The 19783-nt window shown below is 43.4% G+C and overlaps 1 protein-coding gene across 3 annotated transcripts in view; it reads left to right on the top strand.

Moving 5' to 3' along the window:
- Positions 1 to 19783, top strand: part of cacna2d1a (calcium channel, voltage-dependent, alpha 2/delta subunit 1a) — an 82722-nt gene that overhangs the window by 27745 nt on the left and 35194 nt on the right. For all 3 annotated transcript variants that reach the window (XM_069520373.1, XM_069520372.1, XM_020092120.2), the window contains exons 4-7: positions 7038 to 7097; positions 9645 to 9680; positions 10267 to 10390; positions 19152 to 19283. In XM_069520373.1, the coding sequence (XP_069376474.1) occupies positions 7038 to 7097; positions 9645 to 9680; positions 10267 to 10390; positions 19152 to 19283 (352 nt within the window). The remainder of the gene's footprint in view (positions 1 to 7037; positions 7098 to 9644; positions 9681 to 10266; positions 10391 to 19151; positions 19284 to 19783) is intronic.

Here is a 19783-nt window from a genome sequence, read left to right as displayed (position 1 = left end):
AAAATTTTGTTTCTGTCGAAGTCGATGAGGATATATCACCTATTAAAAAAAAAAAATGTTTTCATAATGTTTTTTTGTAAAATGTATGATAAAACATGTGATTGACAGTTAGTGCTGTCCAACAAGTGCAGGTTGCAGGTGTCGGTGGGCGTGTGTTATCCTCTCAGCTCTCACTCAGGCTCCAGCCCCTGCTCGTCCAAATATGGTTAATCTTGAGGCTTCAAAACTGAAGTCTGAGACAACACAAATCCTTTTTATATCCTTTTGACATTTAAACCCCTCAATCTTCACTTTTGACATTAAAAAGCCACGAGGAAGAATCACATCGGCTGCCGACATCAGGTTTAGCTGGCGTCTGGTCTCAGGATGACCTCAAACCAAAGCAGGAGCAGTGACATGTTGGGACGAGGGGGAGGTTATTCTGTGTCAGCGCCCTTAAGGAAGTCCGTCTGATGGGAGTCAAGGGACTCGGCCTGCCGAGACCGAGGCGGTGGAGACCGTACTGACCCGAAGAGAGGGTTGTTGTGATTAAAATCAAAGTGAGAGAATAAAAACGAGAATATGGGGAAATAAAAGAGAATGAGGTTCTTTCATTCTGTTTTTTGGAGGAAAATCAAAAGAGAAAAGACCACCCACCCTGGAGAGAGAGGAAGGGCTTGTAAATTGATCCCATTTTATAGAGACCAATGCCATTAGTGGTTCTTTATTGATTCCCTTTAAAGATTCCTGATCAATTTGCTGTGCGACGAGGGGATAAAAGTGGGCTTACACAGATTTTCTGCATCACGACCAGTGTTTTGTTTGGGTCAGGGGAGAAAAAAAGGATGTGCATGTGTGCAAAAGGATTCCTCACAGGTTGAGAATTTACTGGTGTTGGCGGGTGGTACGACGTGCATGCAGTGACTCAGGCTCAGTTCGGGGGGGGGGGGGTAATGTCACACTCACCCAGCGTGGCCCAGGTGTAAGATGTTTCCGCTTGTTGCTGATTTCTCCACTCTCACTTCAAATTGACATTTTACAAACATTTGAACCACGGAGATGAAGCCCTCACACCTTGGACCGTTTCTTTAATCCTCCCTCAGCTGTGTATATGTAGTACATGTTGTCTTCACCGTGTACAACAACATTAAGGACTCGATGAGCTCAGAGGTCTTCGATTCCGATGCTCGGACAATTTGGAGCCAGGTTCTTGATTCCCATCCCCAGTTTGAGGGGAAGAGATGAGACAGGTCTAGAGAATGGACAGCAGAGGGCTTAGCTATTTGAATATTGATTGTTGAGGGTTATTTCAAGCCTGGGATTGCATTAGCACTTTGGCAGCGAATCCAAAAGGCTTTGGCTGCCCACCAGAGCCTGTGCCACAATTGATCGGCGTTTTTTTGAAACAAAAACAACAGTTGCCTTCCAAACACGGCCTCTCGTGTTGGTTTAAATCGCACTCGGCATGCGTCTCCACCGATATAAAACCAAATTTTCTTAATTATGAGTGGGCTGTTGGCATCGGCGCAGAGAGGCAGCTTTGAGTTGGGCCTTAATTGCAGATGAGGAAGACGGGAATGGGAAGATAATGAAGAAAATCTTTCGGGTCTCTTGTGGTGCCATCGCATGGGAGCTTTCGCTCTCCGCAGTGCGTGGACCACGGATGCGGCGTGTTACCATGACACCCTGGTCGCTAAGCAACATAGGCATCACAAACAGATTCCTCACTCCCATAATGAATCACTTCTCTGTCACGGTCTGTGTCGGCCCGATTTTCACTCAACACTGGGCAAAATGAGAAAACCATTCATTCAAGTACCATCATCTACCTCGTGGACGCGTTTCACACAGAATCGGGGCGTTCATTTTCATTATGCTGTCTAAAAAGGATGAGAGCACTTGAGTAGAGCTCGTTAGGGCGTCGTGTTATGTGGTGGTGCGTAATTACAGAGGAGTCACTGATCTCTAGTGTCTGGAAGTGTGTTATTAAACCGACACTGGATGACATGCTGTGAGTCATTAGACACTGCTGTTAAAGCCCTAATCACAGAGCAGCCACACACACACACATGCTCACTCGCTCACACGTTACTTTATTAAGTTGTAGAATAAAACAAAAACAGTCTCTCTTCTTTTGCTCAAACATCACATGCACCAACTACTTTTTATTCAACTTCATTTATTTGTGTGAATAAAGCTCATTCATGAAGTCAGTCACTTCACACAGTTCTGTCCCCTCCAGGAGTGTCTCTCATTGAAGTGCCGCTGAAATGCATCTTCTGAAAATTGCTGAACAAACAACGTACATTTTCTGCCCGTGTCACATCTGCAGGAGTAATTATTGGCAGCTAAGTTATGCTGATGGTTTCCCGGGCTAGGGTGGACCTCTCAGTGAGCTCAGTGGGAATTATGATCCAGTAAATGATTCAGTAAAATATCAGAAAGCTGTGGAAAGTGTGCAGCTCATTTGAAGATATTCAGTTTAATATGATGTAAGAGGACAAGCAGGTAATTCTTACATTTACATTTTCTTGACTTGGATGATGGAGCAAATGAAATAAATACATCCTGATTAATCACTTCGCAGAGTGGCTTCACGCCAGATCTGTAGTTTTCTCTGTGGTCATGTCTGTCTGACCTGGCCCCCGACTCTTCTCTGTATAAATCACAGATCCAGGATCATACTTCACAGGCCTCGAGCCAAAGTGTCTGCCGGCCTGCTCCACATTTCCAGGCCAGAAACGCATCATCAACCATATTTGTAAAAAAGGCAACATTAGCGACACTTAGCAGTGAGGGGGCCGAGCGCAGAAAACAGACAGTTTGGCACATTGTAGTTTTTACTACACGACAACTTTTACACTAACACAATGGAACTGAATTATTTATCCTGCAGCTCCAAACATAAACCTCTAAGAGTTTTGTGCATTGAAACGCAGGAATTATTTTAGGATGTGCAAACACACATTTGAGTATTTGATATATATGATGCTGCGGAGAATGTTAAATCTGTGAGATATGGTGGGTGTGCATGTGTTTTTAGGTCCTTTCAGGCTCAACAGCAGCTCAGAGTGATGAGAGTGACTCTGAAACAAATCAGAGTGCGTGTAAACCGCTGGCAATAATTCCTTTCTTCAAGATATTGTTGCCAAAATACTGTTGCAGCTCGATCGCACTTAAAGTGGTGGTAAAAGGAAGCACCACCAACGGCATTTAAAACTGCATTTATGATTTTCATTGAAGAACAGTCATTTTATATAGTTTTCAACACATGTAAAGTGTTCAGTATCACTTTAAGAAGTGATTTAAAGCTGGTGACCATCCTGCATAAGGAGGCTTGTGGCCTCCTGCAGAAGCTGCAGGTTCGGTTCCGACCACTTGCTGCGTCTCTTCTTCCATTCCTCTCAGTATGAAGGCCTGTGATTTTGAAATGCCAAATATAAGGTGATAGAAAGTGTAGCATCAACTTTGAGACCAGGCGACATACAGTAAATATGTGTGTGTGTGCAGAGCCACCGTCTCACCATCGCCGGCCGACCACAGCTGTAATTGGGAGTTGTTTGCAGCCAGCTGGCTCACAGATCGCTTGCTGGGCTGGAGGAGTTTGCTTTAGGAGAGATGAGCTGTCGAAGTGTGGAGAGCGAGACTAGTGTCACGTCCACAGAGTTGGTGAGATGGTGACGGCTACTTCCTGAACAAAAGACCAGGGTCACAGTAGAGAGGGTTAACGTGTCAACCTGCCTGTGCTTGTTTTATTTCTATGGCCAGTCTGAGTGTGTGAGTGCAGATGTATATCTCCCTCTCTCCCTGTCTTCTGCTCTCGCTCTCCCTTTTCCCCTCTTCCCACCCTCCTCCCGGCTCCCTACAGGCTGAGCAGGATAGATCTGACTAAAGTGCTGCCAGTCACAACAGCAGATGCTCATGTTTCCTCTGCTCTCCCGAGCCTCCCCACACATCAGTAAGATGGCAGGTGTGTGTGTGTCTGTGTGTGTGTGTGCGTGTGTCTGTGTGTGTGTGTCTGTGTGTGTGTGTATGCGTGTGTGTGTACTGGCAGGCCTGGATGCTCTAATCAGATTGCCAGGAACGTGTGTCTCAATAGGAAGCATGTATTTACGGCACATCTCTGTGTGTTGCCTACTAAATGTAAAGTCAGACGAGCTGCAGTAAATCACTATTCTGTGTCTTCACATCACATAAACATCAGGGAAACTTTTGTTCTCTTTGTTTGTGTGTGAGTGAAACATTTTTACTTTCAGTCTCTTATTCATTCTTCATATTTGTAGAAGATGATCCAGCTGTAAACATGTTACGTTGTTGATCTCCTATAAGCCACATAATTACTTTTTCAGACTGACAGACTGTTTGAATGTTGTGTTCAGTATGAACAACAACAACAACAACACAGTGGTTTGTGTTTTATTAGTTAAACAGATTGAGTCTGTTTTTTATTCTAACGCAGAAGAAAATCTTCATATTTTAAGACAAATTCTACAGAAATGCATAATTTTCAGGTGGATGGATGTGTACGTGTGCGTGTGTGTGTACGTGTGCGTGTGTGTTTTTGTGTGTGTGTGTGTCCCTGTTGCTCACACACAAACTGAACCTGCTGATTCTTTATTGCCAGAGAGTCTCAGACCTACACAGCAGCAAACACCAGATTCTCCTCATTATCAGCACCTCAATATGCTCTCATTAGTCATCGCTGCTGCTTGCTGACATCATAACATTTAATGCCAGCTCATTAGCAAGTATTTTCACAGTACTTATTTATCCTAATTACTTCCAGCTCCGTTTGCATTTGTGTTGTATTTGGACTTATTAGCTGACGTGTGTTTTCACATGACACCTCCGTGTGTAATCATTATTATCCCGTGGGCCCATGGGAGTTCTATTTGGATGTGGTTATCATCAGTGGTGAGATGTAACAAAAGGACATTTACTTAATAACATAACTTGAGTACATTTTTCATGTCACGCACTTGATTCGATTTATTTTCAGGTACTTCTCACTCTTACTCCACTACACATATCTGTCATTTTCAAAGTAATCAATAACGAGGGGAATTGGTTCATTTACCAAATCAGGCATTAATTACCATTCGACTCCGCCTCCTGCAGCAGCATCACTGATGAAGAAATACTTGAGATGAATTCAGAAGAGGCTGAGAAATGGAAAACTACTTTGAGTATATTTGAAAGCAAGTACTTCTACTCATGTGCACCACTGGTTACAATGGAAATATATCAGCACGTATCTGTGAAAATGATGATGATCTTCGCTGAGTGCTTTAGTTCTGCCTTCGTAAACCTCCCGTTCTTCTGATGCTGCTTTGAGCTTCCAGAGTAAATTAACATTGATGGTTTGTAACCACAGGATCAGATGACGAGTTTACTAAGATTGATTGAAACACACACACCCCAATTTTTCTTTGCACCAATGATGACCTGACTGGAAACTGAAAGTATATTCCCATTAAATTTGTGCAGCTGGGTGAAACTACACAACATCTGCAAAGGCTTTCAACACCATCGTGGCTTGAAGCTTCCCTCCGCACAGACACACAGCTCGGTCCCACCAACGCAAAATCTCCACCCTAACGAGACACACCTGAGGCTGCCGAGGACGTAACCGTGTTGCAGACCACATGCGTGTCAGCCCGCCAACCCCCACCTCCCACCACCCAGCATGCATTCCGGGTGGCCTGGTGGTGTTACGGGTCCAACGTGTGATCTGAAGCCAGATCTGAGGGAGAGGAAGATTTCATTATCTAGACGCTGCCTCTGTGCCCATTGATTATAGAGTGAGGGTTTCACTTTTTAAAAGAAAGAGGAACAGAGGGATAATAACCATCAGCTTCGTTTCTGCAGAAATATCCAGTTTATTCACTATTATATGTTTGGAGCCATATTGGGACACGGGTCAAGAAAGAACCCTTTAAAATGTTGGTTGCATGGATCCTGACAAATGGGCGGATTCAGGAATATTTTTATCACTTTCTTTAACTTTGGAATGATTCATGGATCCTGAATTTAAAAATCTGACATATTCAGGGAACTGGATTCTATGAGTGTATGCAGCTTGATTTAATTTAAGGGGACTGTTATGCAGAGGTTTGCACACAACTTCTGTAATGTATTGACCACCAGACTTTTATCTCTATGTGCATCTTATTATGAGGCCACAGTAATATCAATAGAAATATCGACTTCGTGTCATGTTTAAAAATCAGATTTTGCACCAAACCCTATCACTGATCAGACTTTGTTCTACTTCTTGTGACGGTCTTATTAATTCAATAATTTATTATTTCAGCCCCCTCCTCTTCTCCTCCCATAAATGAATTTACTCCTGTGCTGCCATCAAATCTCCTCTCTGTCTGACTTGGAGCCCTTTGTGCCGCACACACGGGCAGGAAGCGCTGGGTTTGATATTGGAGATTTCCCAGGGGAAATTAATAGTACTGTGCATATCTGGACCAGGTACAGATTAAAAGCTGGGCCCATTATAAACCCATTAACCTAGTCATTAAGACCAGATCTGGGAAAAGATGGAATAGGGCTTTGCTAATTTTAGTGTCACAGCATTGGTACTAATTCACACCAGCTAGAGTGGAGAGGAAATTAGGTATTTTCCCTTAAATGCACTGTTCCTGCATCAGCAGCTTCACATGTAACTCTGATATTTAATCATTCATATTTGCTCAATTTTAAACGGCGTGTATTTACATTTCTATTCTATCACACATCACTCACATAGGCTAATGCCGGCAATTTGGGTTCGGTATCTTATTCATTCACAACGACACTTGTGGAATGGAGAACTCAGGGATCAAAATTTTGACTGTCTGGGCAGTGGTCGACCCGCTCTACCTCCTGAGCCGCAGCCGCCCACAAGATGCTGCACGTAACTCAGAGATCAGTGGAGTTAGAAATCTTCAGAGCGAATGTTGGGGTCAATGCTGTTATTATGATGATCAGAGTTGTATGACCGTAAAGTTTTTACAGGAATGTTACACATGGACTAACATACTCTCCCCCCCTCTCTTTTTTCCTCTCAGCGGTTGGCAACGGAAGCGGAGAAGTTTCAGAAGGAGCACAAGTGGCAGGAGGACAGCGAGGTGAGTGAGCGAGGCCGGAGCCCCGGTCTGATCCTTCTATTAACACCGGCCGCAGGTCCACACAGATCAACTGGTGCCATGAACTCCGTTAGAGGAGCGAGGGGAGGGACGTGGTATTCATGCTCCGATATGATTCTAATAATCCAACAGCAAGTCTCATTATAATGACAATCACCCTGTAATGACTTCATGCAAGATTGAATTTCATTATTTTACATAATTGGCAGAAACAACCAGGCATGATGATGAACATGCACACGGCTCACTCGCTGACATTCTCCATTTACCATAGTATTAAGAATGCATTAGAAGAGTACAGCAAACAATATGAACACACATTTGTTTTACTCGTTCAGTTACTTTGCCTGATTGCAGCCTCCTCTGGGAATCGCAGCGAGAAAAGCCTCGTGCTTTCTGGAGCCATTTACGAAATGATAAATGATATATATGTACGTTCTCTGATGGAAGAACTTGAAAGAAATTCAACTTCTCCATTTAGCCTATTAGCTTGGGAAAAAAAAGGAAAAGTCCTCAGTGTTATTTGCCAAATCTTAATGATTCTTTTCCATTAGAAGTTCTCCATTATTCAACATCTTGAGCTGAGAAACCAGGGAAAGAAATATTCTCTCTGAAGACAGATTCATTTATCTGCTGTATCAGTCGCTGAGTTTCATATTTTAAATTCTTTGGTTAATTTTATTCCTGAACCAATTAAACATCTCTCTTGAATTGAAATTAGGCTTAGATGTGCAGTAATCGGATGTAACGAAGTACATTTACTTCATTACTGTACTTAGGTAGATTTATTTTCAGGTGCTTTTCACTTTTTTCCACATTTTTATGATGCATTGCGCTCACATTGTTTTTAGACATTTTTAAAAGTAATAGCGTAGTAGAAGTAGAAAAGTGAATACTTTTACTTGCATATTTTTGTGTTTTTATTTGTACATTCACAAACATTTTCAGTTCAGACCATAGTAGATTCCATTTTCGTGCGTGCGAACAGACGTCACCTTTGATAACTGGGCCAGTTCTGCTGGGCACCTCTCCCTGCTGACTTTAAACACATAAGAAGCTGTGACTGCTGCAGTAGAGCCACACGCTTACATGTGTCAGTGCATCATTATTGTTACTATTTATAAAAGAACGGATACTTCAACACTCCCCAACAGCCGAGCGTGTCGGAGACGAGTGCAAGCGTCAGTTCTACGAGAACTGTAACAAGTTCAAGAGGAAACCTTTTGCCAAAATGGTTCCAAAAACTGTTGGGAGTTGTCGACGTTGGAGTCAGCGAAGAGCAGAGACTTGATGAATCAAATGTGGACATGAACTGTAGTTAACACCATTAAAAAAGCATCTTCTTATCCACACACACACACACACACACACACATATACACACACATCCATTTGGCAGTAAACATCACACCCACCACAACCTACCTCATAACTCATAGCATTTATTTTTCTCTCCCTTCATCTCTTCCTCCATCTCTCACACATTCAGTGTTCTTGCACACAGTCGCCTCCCCCGAGGGGTGTGAGGGTGTGATCGTCACCTCTTAAGGTGCACATCGTCTTGCGGTAACTTGACCTGACAGAGAGCATCATGGGACGGTCTCCTGTTATCAGCTGCTTTACATTTGCTTGTGTCATATCGGCATATGTGCCCCACACCTGGACAAGTAGTTGAACGCATTTCCTGCTCCGTCACAGAAACAGGGAGCATATGCCAGCGTTTGGAAGCAGTTTACTCAGCTTCATCTCTCATTGTGAGCTAATCACACACGGTTTAAGCGGAGGTAACGGTGGCGGTGGCGGGGGGAGTTCTGGGCTCCGGAGGTGGGAGGCAGGTGCTGGGAGTCATTGAAACCGGCTCTGTGGCTCAAGGGCATCCTTATGTCAGCAGAGAGGCTAGCTCGTTAGCGCCCCGGCTGGCCTGTGTACTGACAGGAGGCCCAGGAGTGTGAGAGCAAAACATCAACACTTGTTTTCACTGATCATCAGCGTCAAACTCTGACAAACCGCTGCGCTGTGAGGAAATACAGCAAGATTCAAATCCACGACTGACGGATGAAACTTTGAGAAAACCTCTGTTCTGTTGGATGTGTGGAACTATGTGAGGCTTTTTGTCTTTTAGCTGGAAGTCTTTATTTTTACTGGAACTTCTCACCTTTCTACAGGGAAGATAGCATAAGATAATCCTTGATCAGTCCAGTTATTGAGAAACAGCAAAATAAAGTTTAAAAAACAAGAAAGTTCACTAACAGCAAGTGGCGATCAAGACGCTTTGCCTTCACATTTGTGGCGCAGTCATGTCGTCCATCTTTATATACAGTCTATGTTCCGAGGTGTGTCAGGATATCGTGACATCACTGTCTGCTAGTTACGGCAGTGTGTTCAGAAGTAAGACACGTAAAACCTTTAACCAGAGCGAGAATGTGCAACACAAGTTTTTTGTCATTTTCTTGGTTTTAAATGTTTCTTCAAATGATTTCAGTTTTCTCAGTTTAGTCACTCATTGTTTTCTCTCTCAACATCCTTGCAGGTCGACAAGCTTGTTTACTACAACTCCAAAGATGACGTAAGTAAAACTAACTAAATTTGAGTATATATGTGTATTATTGTTTTTTTTTTTTTATCCATACTGTAATTAGTTACATTTCTGTGTATAAATTGCAGTATTTTTCTGCAGTGCATGTTTTGGGCCCCTCACTCAGGAGGAGCTAGTATGCGTGAGACACTAAGAGCATGTCCCCTGGCCTCAGACGTCATCTGTCTGCTCTGATAAACAGGGATCAGCATCTAATTCCTCTCCACTGTCCCGGTGGGAAAGAGCCACACACCCACAGCACACTAATGTCACTATGCATTTGACTGACAGGCTCCGTTTCCCCCTCATCCGTCTGTCTCTGTCTGTGGACGCCTCGGTTTCTGTTTCACTGCCCAAATTTTTGATTCAGTTGCGCAGTCTTTATCTGTCAGTGGTGACATTTCAGTGGATGCTCGACACTGACACCTTGTCATTCGCAGTAACCGGGGATCTGTGTATACGGTGTGTTAGCAATCTGAGGGTGGACTCACATGCACAGACCCCTCTTAAGCAAAGAAAAAAAACTTTCCAGGACGGTTTCAGCTTCAAAATTACAACTTCTGTTACTTTTCTGCAGCTAAATCAGACGGAGAAGAAGAACCGCTATGTTCCAGATGATTTCCAAGTCGACCCCGACTTCAAGCGCCTCGTCTCTTACAACACCACCGCTGTCCACATCCCTACGGATATATACGAGGGCTGTAAGTTGAAACACATCTATATATCCCTCTATTATAAATAGTATTACATAGCAGCCACCTCCACCCACCCTGCTCCCTGTCTCATATTATCGCTGTCATCGCTATGTTCAGTATCTACTGTACGTTCCCGTGATGTGGAGCTCAGCCTTCCAGCGCTGTCTGTGGTGTGGACAGTTCCACACCGAGGCCGTTCTGGTCTATTTATAGCACAGATACCAACAACCCAATGGCCAGATCACTCGAGCCCTCTCTTTACCCTGGTCACCAGCTGCTCCTTTCCCTCCCGTTCATCGCTGACCTTGCTGACCTGCTCGGGACAGTTGCAGAGAATGTCAGCGCCTGATAGGCCTTCTTCTTTTCAAATGTTCTTTATGTGAGGTTTTTCTCTGTAATTTTGGTCACAGCTTCTGTTTTACAGCTTGGTTCAATATTTTGACATCATTCTTTTCATCTTATAAACATTGTGCTGCAGCAGGATTACGCAAATACTACAGAACGGCTTTCTAAGAAACATGGTGGAAGGATGGGACATGAAATGTTGGTGTGGATTAGACCAAATGAGTGGATCCAGGATTTTTTTATCACCTTTTTCAGGATTGAAATTAATGGATCTTATGAAGGCATATTTATGGAACTGATATCTATGAGTGTGTGTGATGTGGTGCAGCTTGATTGGATGTAAGGGGACTGATGGGCCTGAGTGGAGATGCTCCACTGAGTGCCTCCCTGGTCCGTTGGTTGGTCGGTCGGTTTGTCCGCAGGATTATGAACTGAACCAATTTCCACAAAACTAGGTGTCAGAATGGGACACCTAGTTTTGTGGAATATCAGTGGATCCAGGAATGTTTTAATATGGAAAGATAGACCATTAGCCTTGGCTGTGGTTTGTGTTCTCTGTTCCCCCTTCGCAAATGTTAATATGCTAACACATGCTGCATACAGAAATAGAAGGCGTATTCATGCGCCTCTTTCATCGGTTTTCTATCTGCTTCCCCTTATGTGGTGTAATTACACTTCTCTCACATTAGGCAGATCTAAAGTTAGAGCTATATCTTCACAGGGACAACTGTGGACCCCTCCCTTCTGGAGCCTTTCCCAGCATGCACTGGACATAACACAGGGAAAGCACATCGGAGAGGTCACGACTCACACTGGATTCAGCTCGCTGTAATGAAATCTGGTATCATAAAGAGTTCTATTAGTGAATGTGGCAGATTTGAGTCATCAACAGCCACATAATTGGACTCTTCACCTTTATGACTTAACAATGCCAAATGCAAAACAGATATAACTGTAGGATTGATGGTGGGAGGGTAATGGCTTTTGCATGACTTTGTAACTTAGGACAACACTGATACCAGAATAAATGAAAGGAAAAGAAAAGGTTATTTTTAGAGTAACATGACAATCGTGGGTTTTTCACTGTAAGATTTGAACATGTTTGAAGTGTTGTACGAATGTATTAGTTTGTGAATAGGCTCTGTTCAATTCTTTGGTATTGGTGTCACGTTTTAAAAACAGTAATAAGTGAAACAAGCCTCACCAGATGATATACATGGATGGCTGACTGTGTACACAAGGAGCAGAACATAATTACCTATATACACGTGCACTAACACACAGACATACTCCCTCAGGGTTATAAGCCTCTTATTCTAGGACACTGAGGAGCACGGTGCACGGCATGAAAGGACTCAGTCATGTCTTGATACACACTCGCTTAAAACACGCAGCGCAGGTCATGTCCTTCCATGCACACACACACACACACACACACACACACACACACACACACACACACACTTAGGAATCGTTGATAAGTTTTATTTTCAGTATCGGCATCAGCCATCAAACATCCATATCACTCCGGCTGTGGTAAAATGCTTTGTTCAAATAGTTTAAATGATCATTCCACGTGTGACCTTTTTATTTGACTCCTCGTAAACGAAGCAGCCATCAGAGTTTCCTTCGTACGCAGACACACAGCATCAGATATTAACCTCCTCGGCTTTGATGGAGCATCCGATATCAATCTCTCTAATGTCCGTGACAGTGGCTCTGCTTAATGCAGTGGACTCGGTCATGTGACTCTAATGCCTCGATACAGTGAGTGAGTCAGTGCACAGAGGTCCGACTCTAGATGTGCAGAGTGACAGGACGTTCCTCTCGTTGCCAAATGCACTCAGTTATTTTTACAAGCAACAGTTATAATGAAAGGAAGATGGGGACGTTACCACTGTTCATCAGTGTCTACGTCTCATTTTCTCTGACCACATATGTTCTTTCTTTCTTTCTTTTGTTAGTTTGGTTGTTGTGTCTGTAGTCCTCTCCATCATTCTGTCTGTAGTTCTTACCTTCTGTCATACTGTCTCAATCATATTAAGTTAGCTTTCTAATATTGTGGAGAACGGGGTGTTAAATAATCCACAGCCAATTGCTCTCTTACTAAAGTGGGTGGGGTCTGAGTGAAGCTGTGCTGTTGCCCCCCCCCCCCACTCTCTCTTCCTCTATTCCTTTCTTTCTCTTTCTCTCTCTTCCTTTCTTTCTTTCTTGCTTCCTTTCTCTCTCTTTCTCTCTCTCTCTCTCTCTCTTTCTCTCTCTCTCTCCCTCTGACTCCAGGATGGGCTGCCACATTGATGCCACTCCGGCTGGCCGGCACTGCCAGCGTTGCCATGGCAATGTGTATTCGAGTGTGAGAGTGAGTGTGCATTAGAAGGAGACACACACACACACACACAAACATTTGGACACGCCCTGGTGTTCTGTCTTGTTGTATGGAGGAAGGACTGGTAACTTGATTAGGGGACACTTTGTCTAGACAAGACGGGCGTCCTTGTGTCTTTTACTGATTCTGAAGGAGAGACGTGTCATCCTCCTCTTCCTCTTCCATCAGGGTCGACTTTCTTCTCCACCACTTCCTTCTCCTCCCTCTGTTTTGTTTACTTTGTTCTTTTTCATTCCTCTCCACCACCACGCTCTCCTCTTTCTCCTCTGCATCTCTTAACCCCAATCCTGTCCTCCCCTCATCCCTCGCTCCACTTTGTTGAGTGTATTAGTAGTGGGGTGCATGGAGACAAATGTGCCTCTGTCTTTCTCCCCCGCATTAGTCCTGCTGATTGGAATCTATTCTCCCCGCTGATCCAGTGTGGGTGGTCAGACCGAGATTCATTATCCTGTTTGTGTGAGTGTGCGTGCACATTGGAGATGATTTCATCGCGTGTGTGTGTGTGAATGTGCTGTGAAAGTGTGTCACATCACACGCACCTACTGTACTGTATATGGATCTCACGGCTGCGTATGCGTGGCTTCTCGCTCATTAGGCAGATTGGCGTGGATGCGATACAAGGAGATGAGCACAGAGCGTCGCGGCCCTGGCAGGAGATCGGAGACTCGTCTGATGCCCGTTTGCATCAACGCCGTGTGGCACCTGTCAGCCCGAGACACGCACACACTGTGACGTTCCGAGATACCGTGACTGTGTGTGTGTGTGCGTCGAAGTCACGGTCCCCGTGGCAAAGCTCACAGCGTACAAATTGATTTTCGCCTCCCTTTTTGCACTCTTGTGCCACTTGACACACGTCCCATTTCATTTACAACGCTGGCTGCCAAACTCTGAGGTATCTTCATTTCCATCTCTCCACATCCCCACCCTCCTCTTCCCTCTCTCCCCCATCACCACCATTACGTCTGCGACCTGCGTCCTTGTGACAAGTTGGCTGCCTTCCCAGGATGTTCTAATAAGCTGATTGGGATTTGTGTTCGGATTCCCCTTCATGCCACAAAGTTCTCAGATAAAGTTTCTTTCTTGTAATCCAATTTTATCCTTCAAAGAAAATACGTATTTCCGGCGCTGTCACACACTGTGCTGTTCAGTTCTGTCTCTGCAATGAATAAGTGGAAACGTCTGGCTGAGGCTGGTACGCATAGTATAAAACATTTTCCTATACTTATATATATATATTTATAAAAATCACAATGATTGCAGAAGATGCCGTTATGAAACCATCATGACGAAGAAATGTTATTGAGGCTTCACACTTTAACTGAACATGTTTTTCTTTCCTGAACATTAATGCACAACTTTTATACAATAGAGTCAAAATTCAAGATTCTTTATTGTTGTATGCAATGACAATGGAATCTTACTTCCCTTGTTTTCCAACGGCACAGAAAGAAAGATTAAACACCATAAGAGAGATTGAACACAAGACCAGCTCACTAATAAATGAATAATAATCTGTGCTTCGGCAAATATAAGCAATATGTGGGTGAAAGGCTCACATCGGACATTTGGTAAATCAGTCATCTACTTTTTGCAACTTTATGATCAATGTGTTTATATGTTTTGAGTCATTGCTCTTGATATCAAACCTAAATGACTAAAAAGGCCTTTTCTCATCTTTGTGTGTGTGTGTGTATATCCCTTTATCCCCCCCCCCCCAAGCCCTGGCTCTTATGAGTGTGTGACGTGTTACATCTTCATGTCACCTCGGGTGGTTTTCACACACATTTGTAATAACCACACTCATGGAGAAACACATTACCATCCACTTACATTTACGTCACTGGAATTGAAATGTGATCTATTATTTATCTGCACATTTCCTTCCCTTCCATCGTTTTTCTTCTTCCTTTGGTTTGGAAAGGCAGCGACCACATCGTGATTGGAGCAGTTACACTCTTCTTGTTTCAAGCATTATGGCCAAATAGATAAAGTTGGATTGAGTCCATCCAACTGGACTGAAAACCCTTCACGTAATGGGAGAAATATGAACTTTAAAACATGTCTGAAAACAGCAGACACAGTAAAATAGTGTAACACCAGATGTCCTGGAGTGACAGCTCAGCTCAAGTCAACCATGAAGTTCAAACACCTCCAGTGCTCTCTGCAGTTTAGAGGTCTTATTGTCCCCTGTGTCGCATTTATTACTTTTCCTGTTTCTTATTCTTCTGCAAGATGGTGCCCATAGTTGCTCCAATTAAAAAATGGTTGTGTGTTGTTTTACGTGTTCACGAATCCCTTTTGACAGTTGAGTGTTTGTTGGTGGAAAGATGATTTGCTTGATGTGCTGTGTGTGTTACAAAATAAACTGGATGTCAGTGAGACGACGTGTTCACGCTCCCGTCAGAGTCAGTTGCGAGTGGCGGAGTATCATCGAGTAGAGGGGCTCCTCCTGATACCATGATTGCAGGTTCTCTCCACTTCAGCCCCCACCATGTAATTACTTCCCAATGCACAGGCAGTTTCTGCCACCAGCAAGCTGATGACAGGTTCCACCACAGGGCATCACTTGGCACGGCTCCCCCTCCTCTCCCTCACCTCCGCCCACCACCATCACCCTCATCAGTCACTGCCAGAATCCTATTTGATTTGTTTTTGAAAGCATCTATATCCCTCACAGGGAATATGTAGTATCTTCTCTTCCATATTCATTCCTTCCATCCCTTCCCGTCCCATGAATCATTCATTTTATTTTTATCTCCCATGTCTTTACTTGTTAACCATGTGGTATTGGAATAGTTTGACGTATACGGCTGCGGTTGTCACAGCGTCTTTTCTTAATCCAGTTTTATTTGTTAATATGTTAGTCTTCATTCATCTAGAGATTCGTTAGATTTTGAAATGCAAATACAATTCAAATCTCAAATGAGTTCAGGTCCAACCAGAGTCTCACTCGGTGCCGGTTTGTACGACGGATTTTGGAGTAAAACCTTTTGGATTTGGTGGATTCACTGCTGAGGTCAAATAAATCTCTATCCTACTGTTTTTTTTATCTCAAGTTAATTTTTAAGGAATTCAACTCTGTGTCTCTACATGTTTCATGTTTATTTATTTACTTTTGCATTTTTACATATATTTTTTTTCTGTTTATTTATTTACTTCTACATTTATTTATATATGTTCTGTATTTCTTCATGTATTTGATTATTTAATATTTACTGATGCATCTGTTTTTCCGTAAGACAATTTGATGGGCGTGTCTAATGCCAGGTTGGTTGCAGCGGCGTGATGATTGGATGTAATACTATTATTACGAGTATTACTGTGTTGAGTTGGCCGGTACTTATGTATAATCGTCAGAACAAATGTTAGGGGGGAGTAAATGACGTAGTGCTCAGCAAACAGGAAAAACAACTTTTACTCAGTTCTCTTTGAGACACTGGTAATATTCATGTTTCCTGCTCTAAATTAATTCTGAAGAAACACACATGCCCTCTCTGCTCGTTTCAAATATCCCTCAGGACACGATGCCCTGCCTGACGAACACAGCTGACCGGAGCGTGTGTTGCCGTGGTGATACTTTATCCTCATTTCTTCCTCCCATCACGGTGACCTCGAGTCGGCAGCAGCAGCCACATCCTCACAGAGATGGATCTGTTTACACTGAAACCCTGATTTGTTCCAGTATGTGGTGGAGATGGCTGACACTGCCGCGCATTTGCTATTGTTGCCAAGGGCTCATCAGCGGAGCCTGACCTGCCCGTTTGTGTGTTTGCATCCAAATTCCCATGGGAGGCTATAATGGGTAGGAACGCGCAGGAAGTGAGGACACACATGCTCGTCTCCTTCCTCATCACATCTACGTCTTGACTTCAGATAGATTACAAATCAGACTTGTGATTTTTCCTTTGTCCTTGTTAGTTCGCTGTTCAGTACGAGACAGTCGGGGCGAAAAACCACCAGCGCTTCCTGTACAAGCTCTGGTTACTGTGAGACTTGTTGCTACTGATGTCACAGAAGACAGCAGGACTAATCCATTAAGGGCCATCCTCGGGGAGCAGGGGGAGATCAGGCCTGAACAAATTGTCTCCACTTATCATTGGGACACGATTTGCTCGGCAGTACCACGGGGGAGCCATTGAAAGCCTTGCCCTTAACTCTCTCTTTATCCTGCAGAAGCATGGAAATAGAGCCATGCTTAAGTGGGGAGAGGTCGAGAGGAGGGGAAGGTGTGTGGAGCCGGAGGGAGAGTTACAGGACGGTGAGCAGAGGAAATGAAGGTTTTGACGAAATAAGTCGTTTCTTGGTTTCTATGGCTCAGCATTGCTTTACGTTGTTTAAAGAGTACGCTGTGTTTTTCTTCCTGGTACAGTTATCATAATAGGCCAGTACTCCCTGTACACTTTATAAAACTTCAGGAGTATAAAAATAACTACAGTATAAGTTATTTGTAAGATTCTGAATTGTTATTTCTTTACTTCACAATGTTCCCCAGCACCTACATATAAGTACTTATAGAATTGACATCATAACTCCAGAGTACTTGTGCCGTACGTTGTGGGCTTTAATCTCAAGTGTTATCCAAATTATTTTAGTTTTTTATGTCTTCAAAAAGTTTTGGCTAAACAAAAGGTTGGCCACATGTCCCAAAATGTAAAAGTATACGATGGAAAAAATAGGCAAAGACATTTTCACTCATTGTTTTCCATTTCTTTCATATTTCTTGCTGAATTACATTTATAATATAGTAGCTTGGGATTTTTTGATTTTGCTATTTAATGTGGTAAAATCCATCATTTGCCCCGTCAGGATCTTTGTCCAGTGTTTTGGTTAACGGCCAAAAACCTGTATTCTCGCCTCAGTTGCTAAACGTCAGTGTGTTGGCATGTTGTCATTAGCATCTAGGTCAAAGCTTTGCTGTGCCAAAGCACAAAGTGGTAAACGGACAGTTTTTATATTGCACTTTGCTGGTCTGAACAACCACTAAGTGCTTTACAATACAAGTCACATTCATGCAGCACTTTCATATGCAGCGCTCTTCTATCACACATCAATCACACGTGATAGATTTGGGGTTTATTGTCTTGCTCAGGGACCCTTTGGCACACTGAAGGAGCTAGGGATCAAACCACCGTTTCTTTAGTAAGTGGACGGCCCGGTCAAGCCTCCTGAGCCATGCTAGGTATAAATGTGACTCCTGTGTGTTTTGATGTGATTGATTTACAGCTCAAAACTAATGCAATCTCTCCCTCTCACCTCTTCCTGCTGAGTTGCCAATATTCTGTAATTCTCCAACCGAGTTACTGGAGCTCACCACTAACTTATCGTACCTCGCTTTTAAGATCCAGATTTCCTGGATGTCCCCTCCTTCACCCTCTTGTTCCATTTTTCTGTTCATGTTCCTTTAGTGCTTTTACAAACACACACAAACATAAACGAGTATGAGTCATGCTGAGCTTTAGTTTGACATGCAGCCCACTCTCCCAGGCGGAGAGCTGCCTTTTTGGATCAAACTTGATTGTTGGGAGAATTAAGCCAGTGAGAGCTCCTGCAGACAAACAGGTAAACAAAACGTTTACTGTACGTCTGTCCCCCGAGTTCCCAGAAGATGAGTTTGTCTTATTCCAGAAATATCAAATTCAATCACTCTGTTTTTACCATCCCTCTCTCCCCTGTGTCTTCTCTCGTCACTTTTGCTCACTTTCCGCGGCTGCAGATGTCTGTGCTCGCGGCTTGAGAGTGAAAACACTAAAAGAAATGGAAATATCTGATCACAGTAGATTGATGTTTGTGAGGAGGCTTCCTCTCAGCTGTCAGTGTCAGCAGCCTAATACTGTGTGTGTGTGTTTTCTCCTCCCTCTGAATTGCTTTTTCAGAGGAAATGGTTTTTGAGCCTTGACATTTTGTGTTTGTCAGATTTTTATTATTTATTATTTTTTATGTTTATTTTGTATTTGTGAATATGACTCATTTACTCTTTCTGTGTGTGTGTGTGTGTGTGTGTGTGTGTGTGTGTGTGTGCGTGCGTGTGCGTTCCAGCCACCATCATATTGAACGAGCTGAATTGGACAGAAGCTTTGGAGGATGTTTTCCGGAAAAACAAAGAGGAGGATCCCTCGCTCCTCTGGCAGGTGTTTGGTTCTGCCACCGGATTGGCCCGCTACTACCCAGGTGAGCAGCCCAGCAGCCAATGGGCTTTCTCCGTCGGCCTGCTTGACCCTTTTTTATGTGGTCGGTGATTGGGACACCAAGGGGCCATTTCATCATGCCGCTGACAGATGCATCCAAAATCAGGCAGACTTGTGCTCAAACACTGTGTTGCTGTTGGCTGACTTTGTCTTTCCTGTGACTTTAGCCTGAGAAAGACGACAGTCAGTCACGAATCACTTCACGAAAAACATGCAGAACATGTGAAACCCCCTAACCCTAACCCTGTGAACAGTTTAATTTACTAAAAACACTTCATAAAAGCACATTTTGTGTTTTTTGTACAGATTAAACACACAAGATGTCTGCTAATTATTTAGCTTCAGTCATGTTGGTAAGCATATAGAGATAAAAACAGATTCTGAATGTGAATCTGCAGAAACTGTAGGCGAGGGATCAAAAAAAAAAAAATTGGCAATTAAAAAAATAATGAAGCCTAGAGCCAGGTATGGACAGGCCTCTGA

This window comes from Paralichthys olivaceus, chromosome 23 (assembly GCF_024713975.1).
Source record: "Paralichthys olivaceus isolate ysfri-2021 chromosome 23, ASM2471397v2, whole genome shotgun sequence".
Classification (NCBI taxonomy): Eukaryota; Metazoa; Chordata; class Actinopteri; order Pleuronectiformes; family Paralichthyidae; genus Paralichthys; species Paralichthys olivaceus.
Note: the sequence above shows the minus strand (reverse complement) of the source record. Positions and strands in the feature narration are given on the sequence as shown.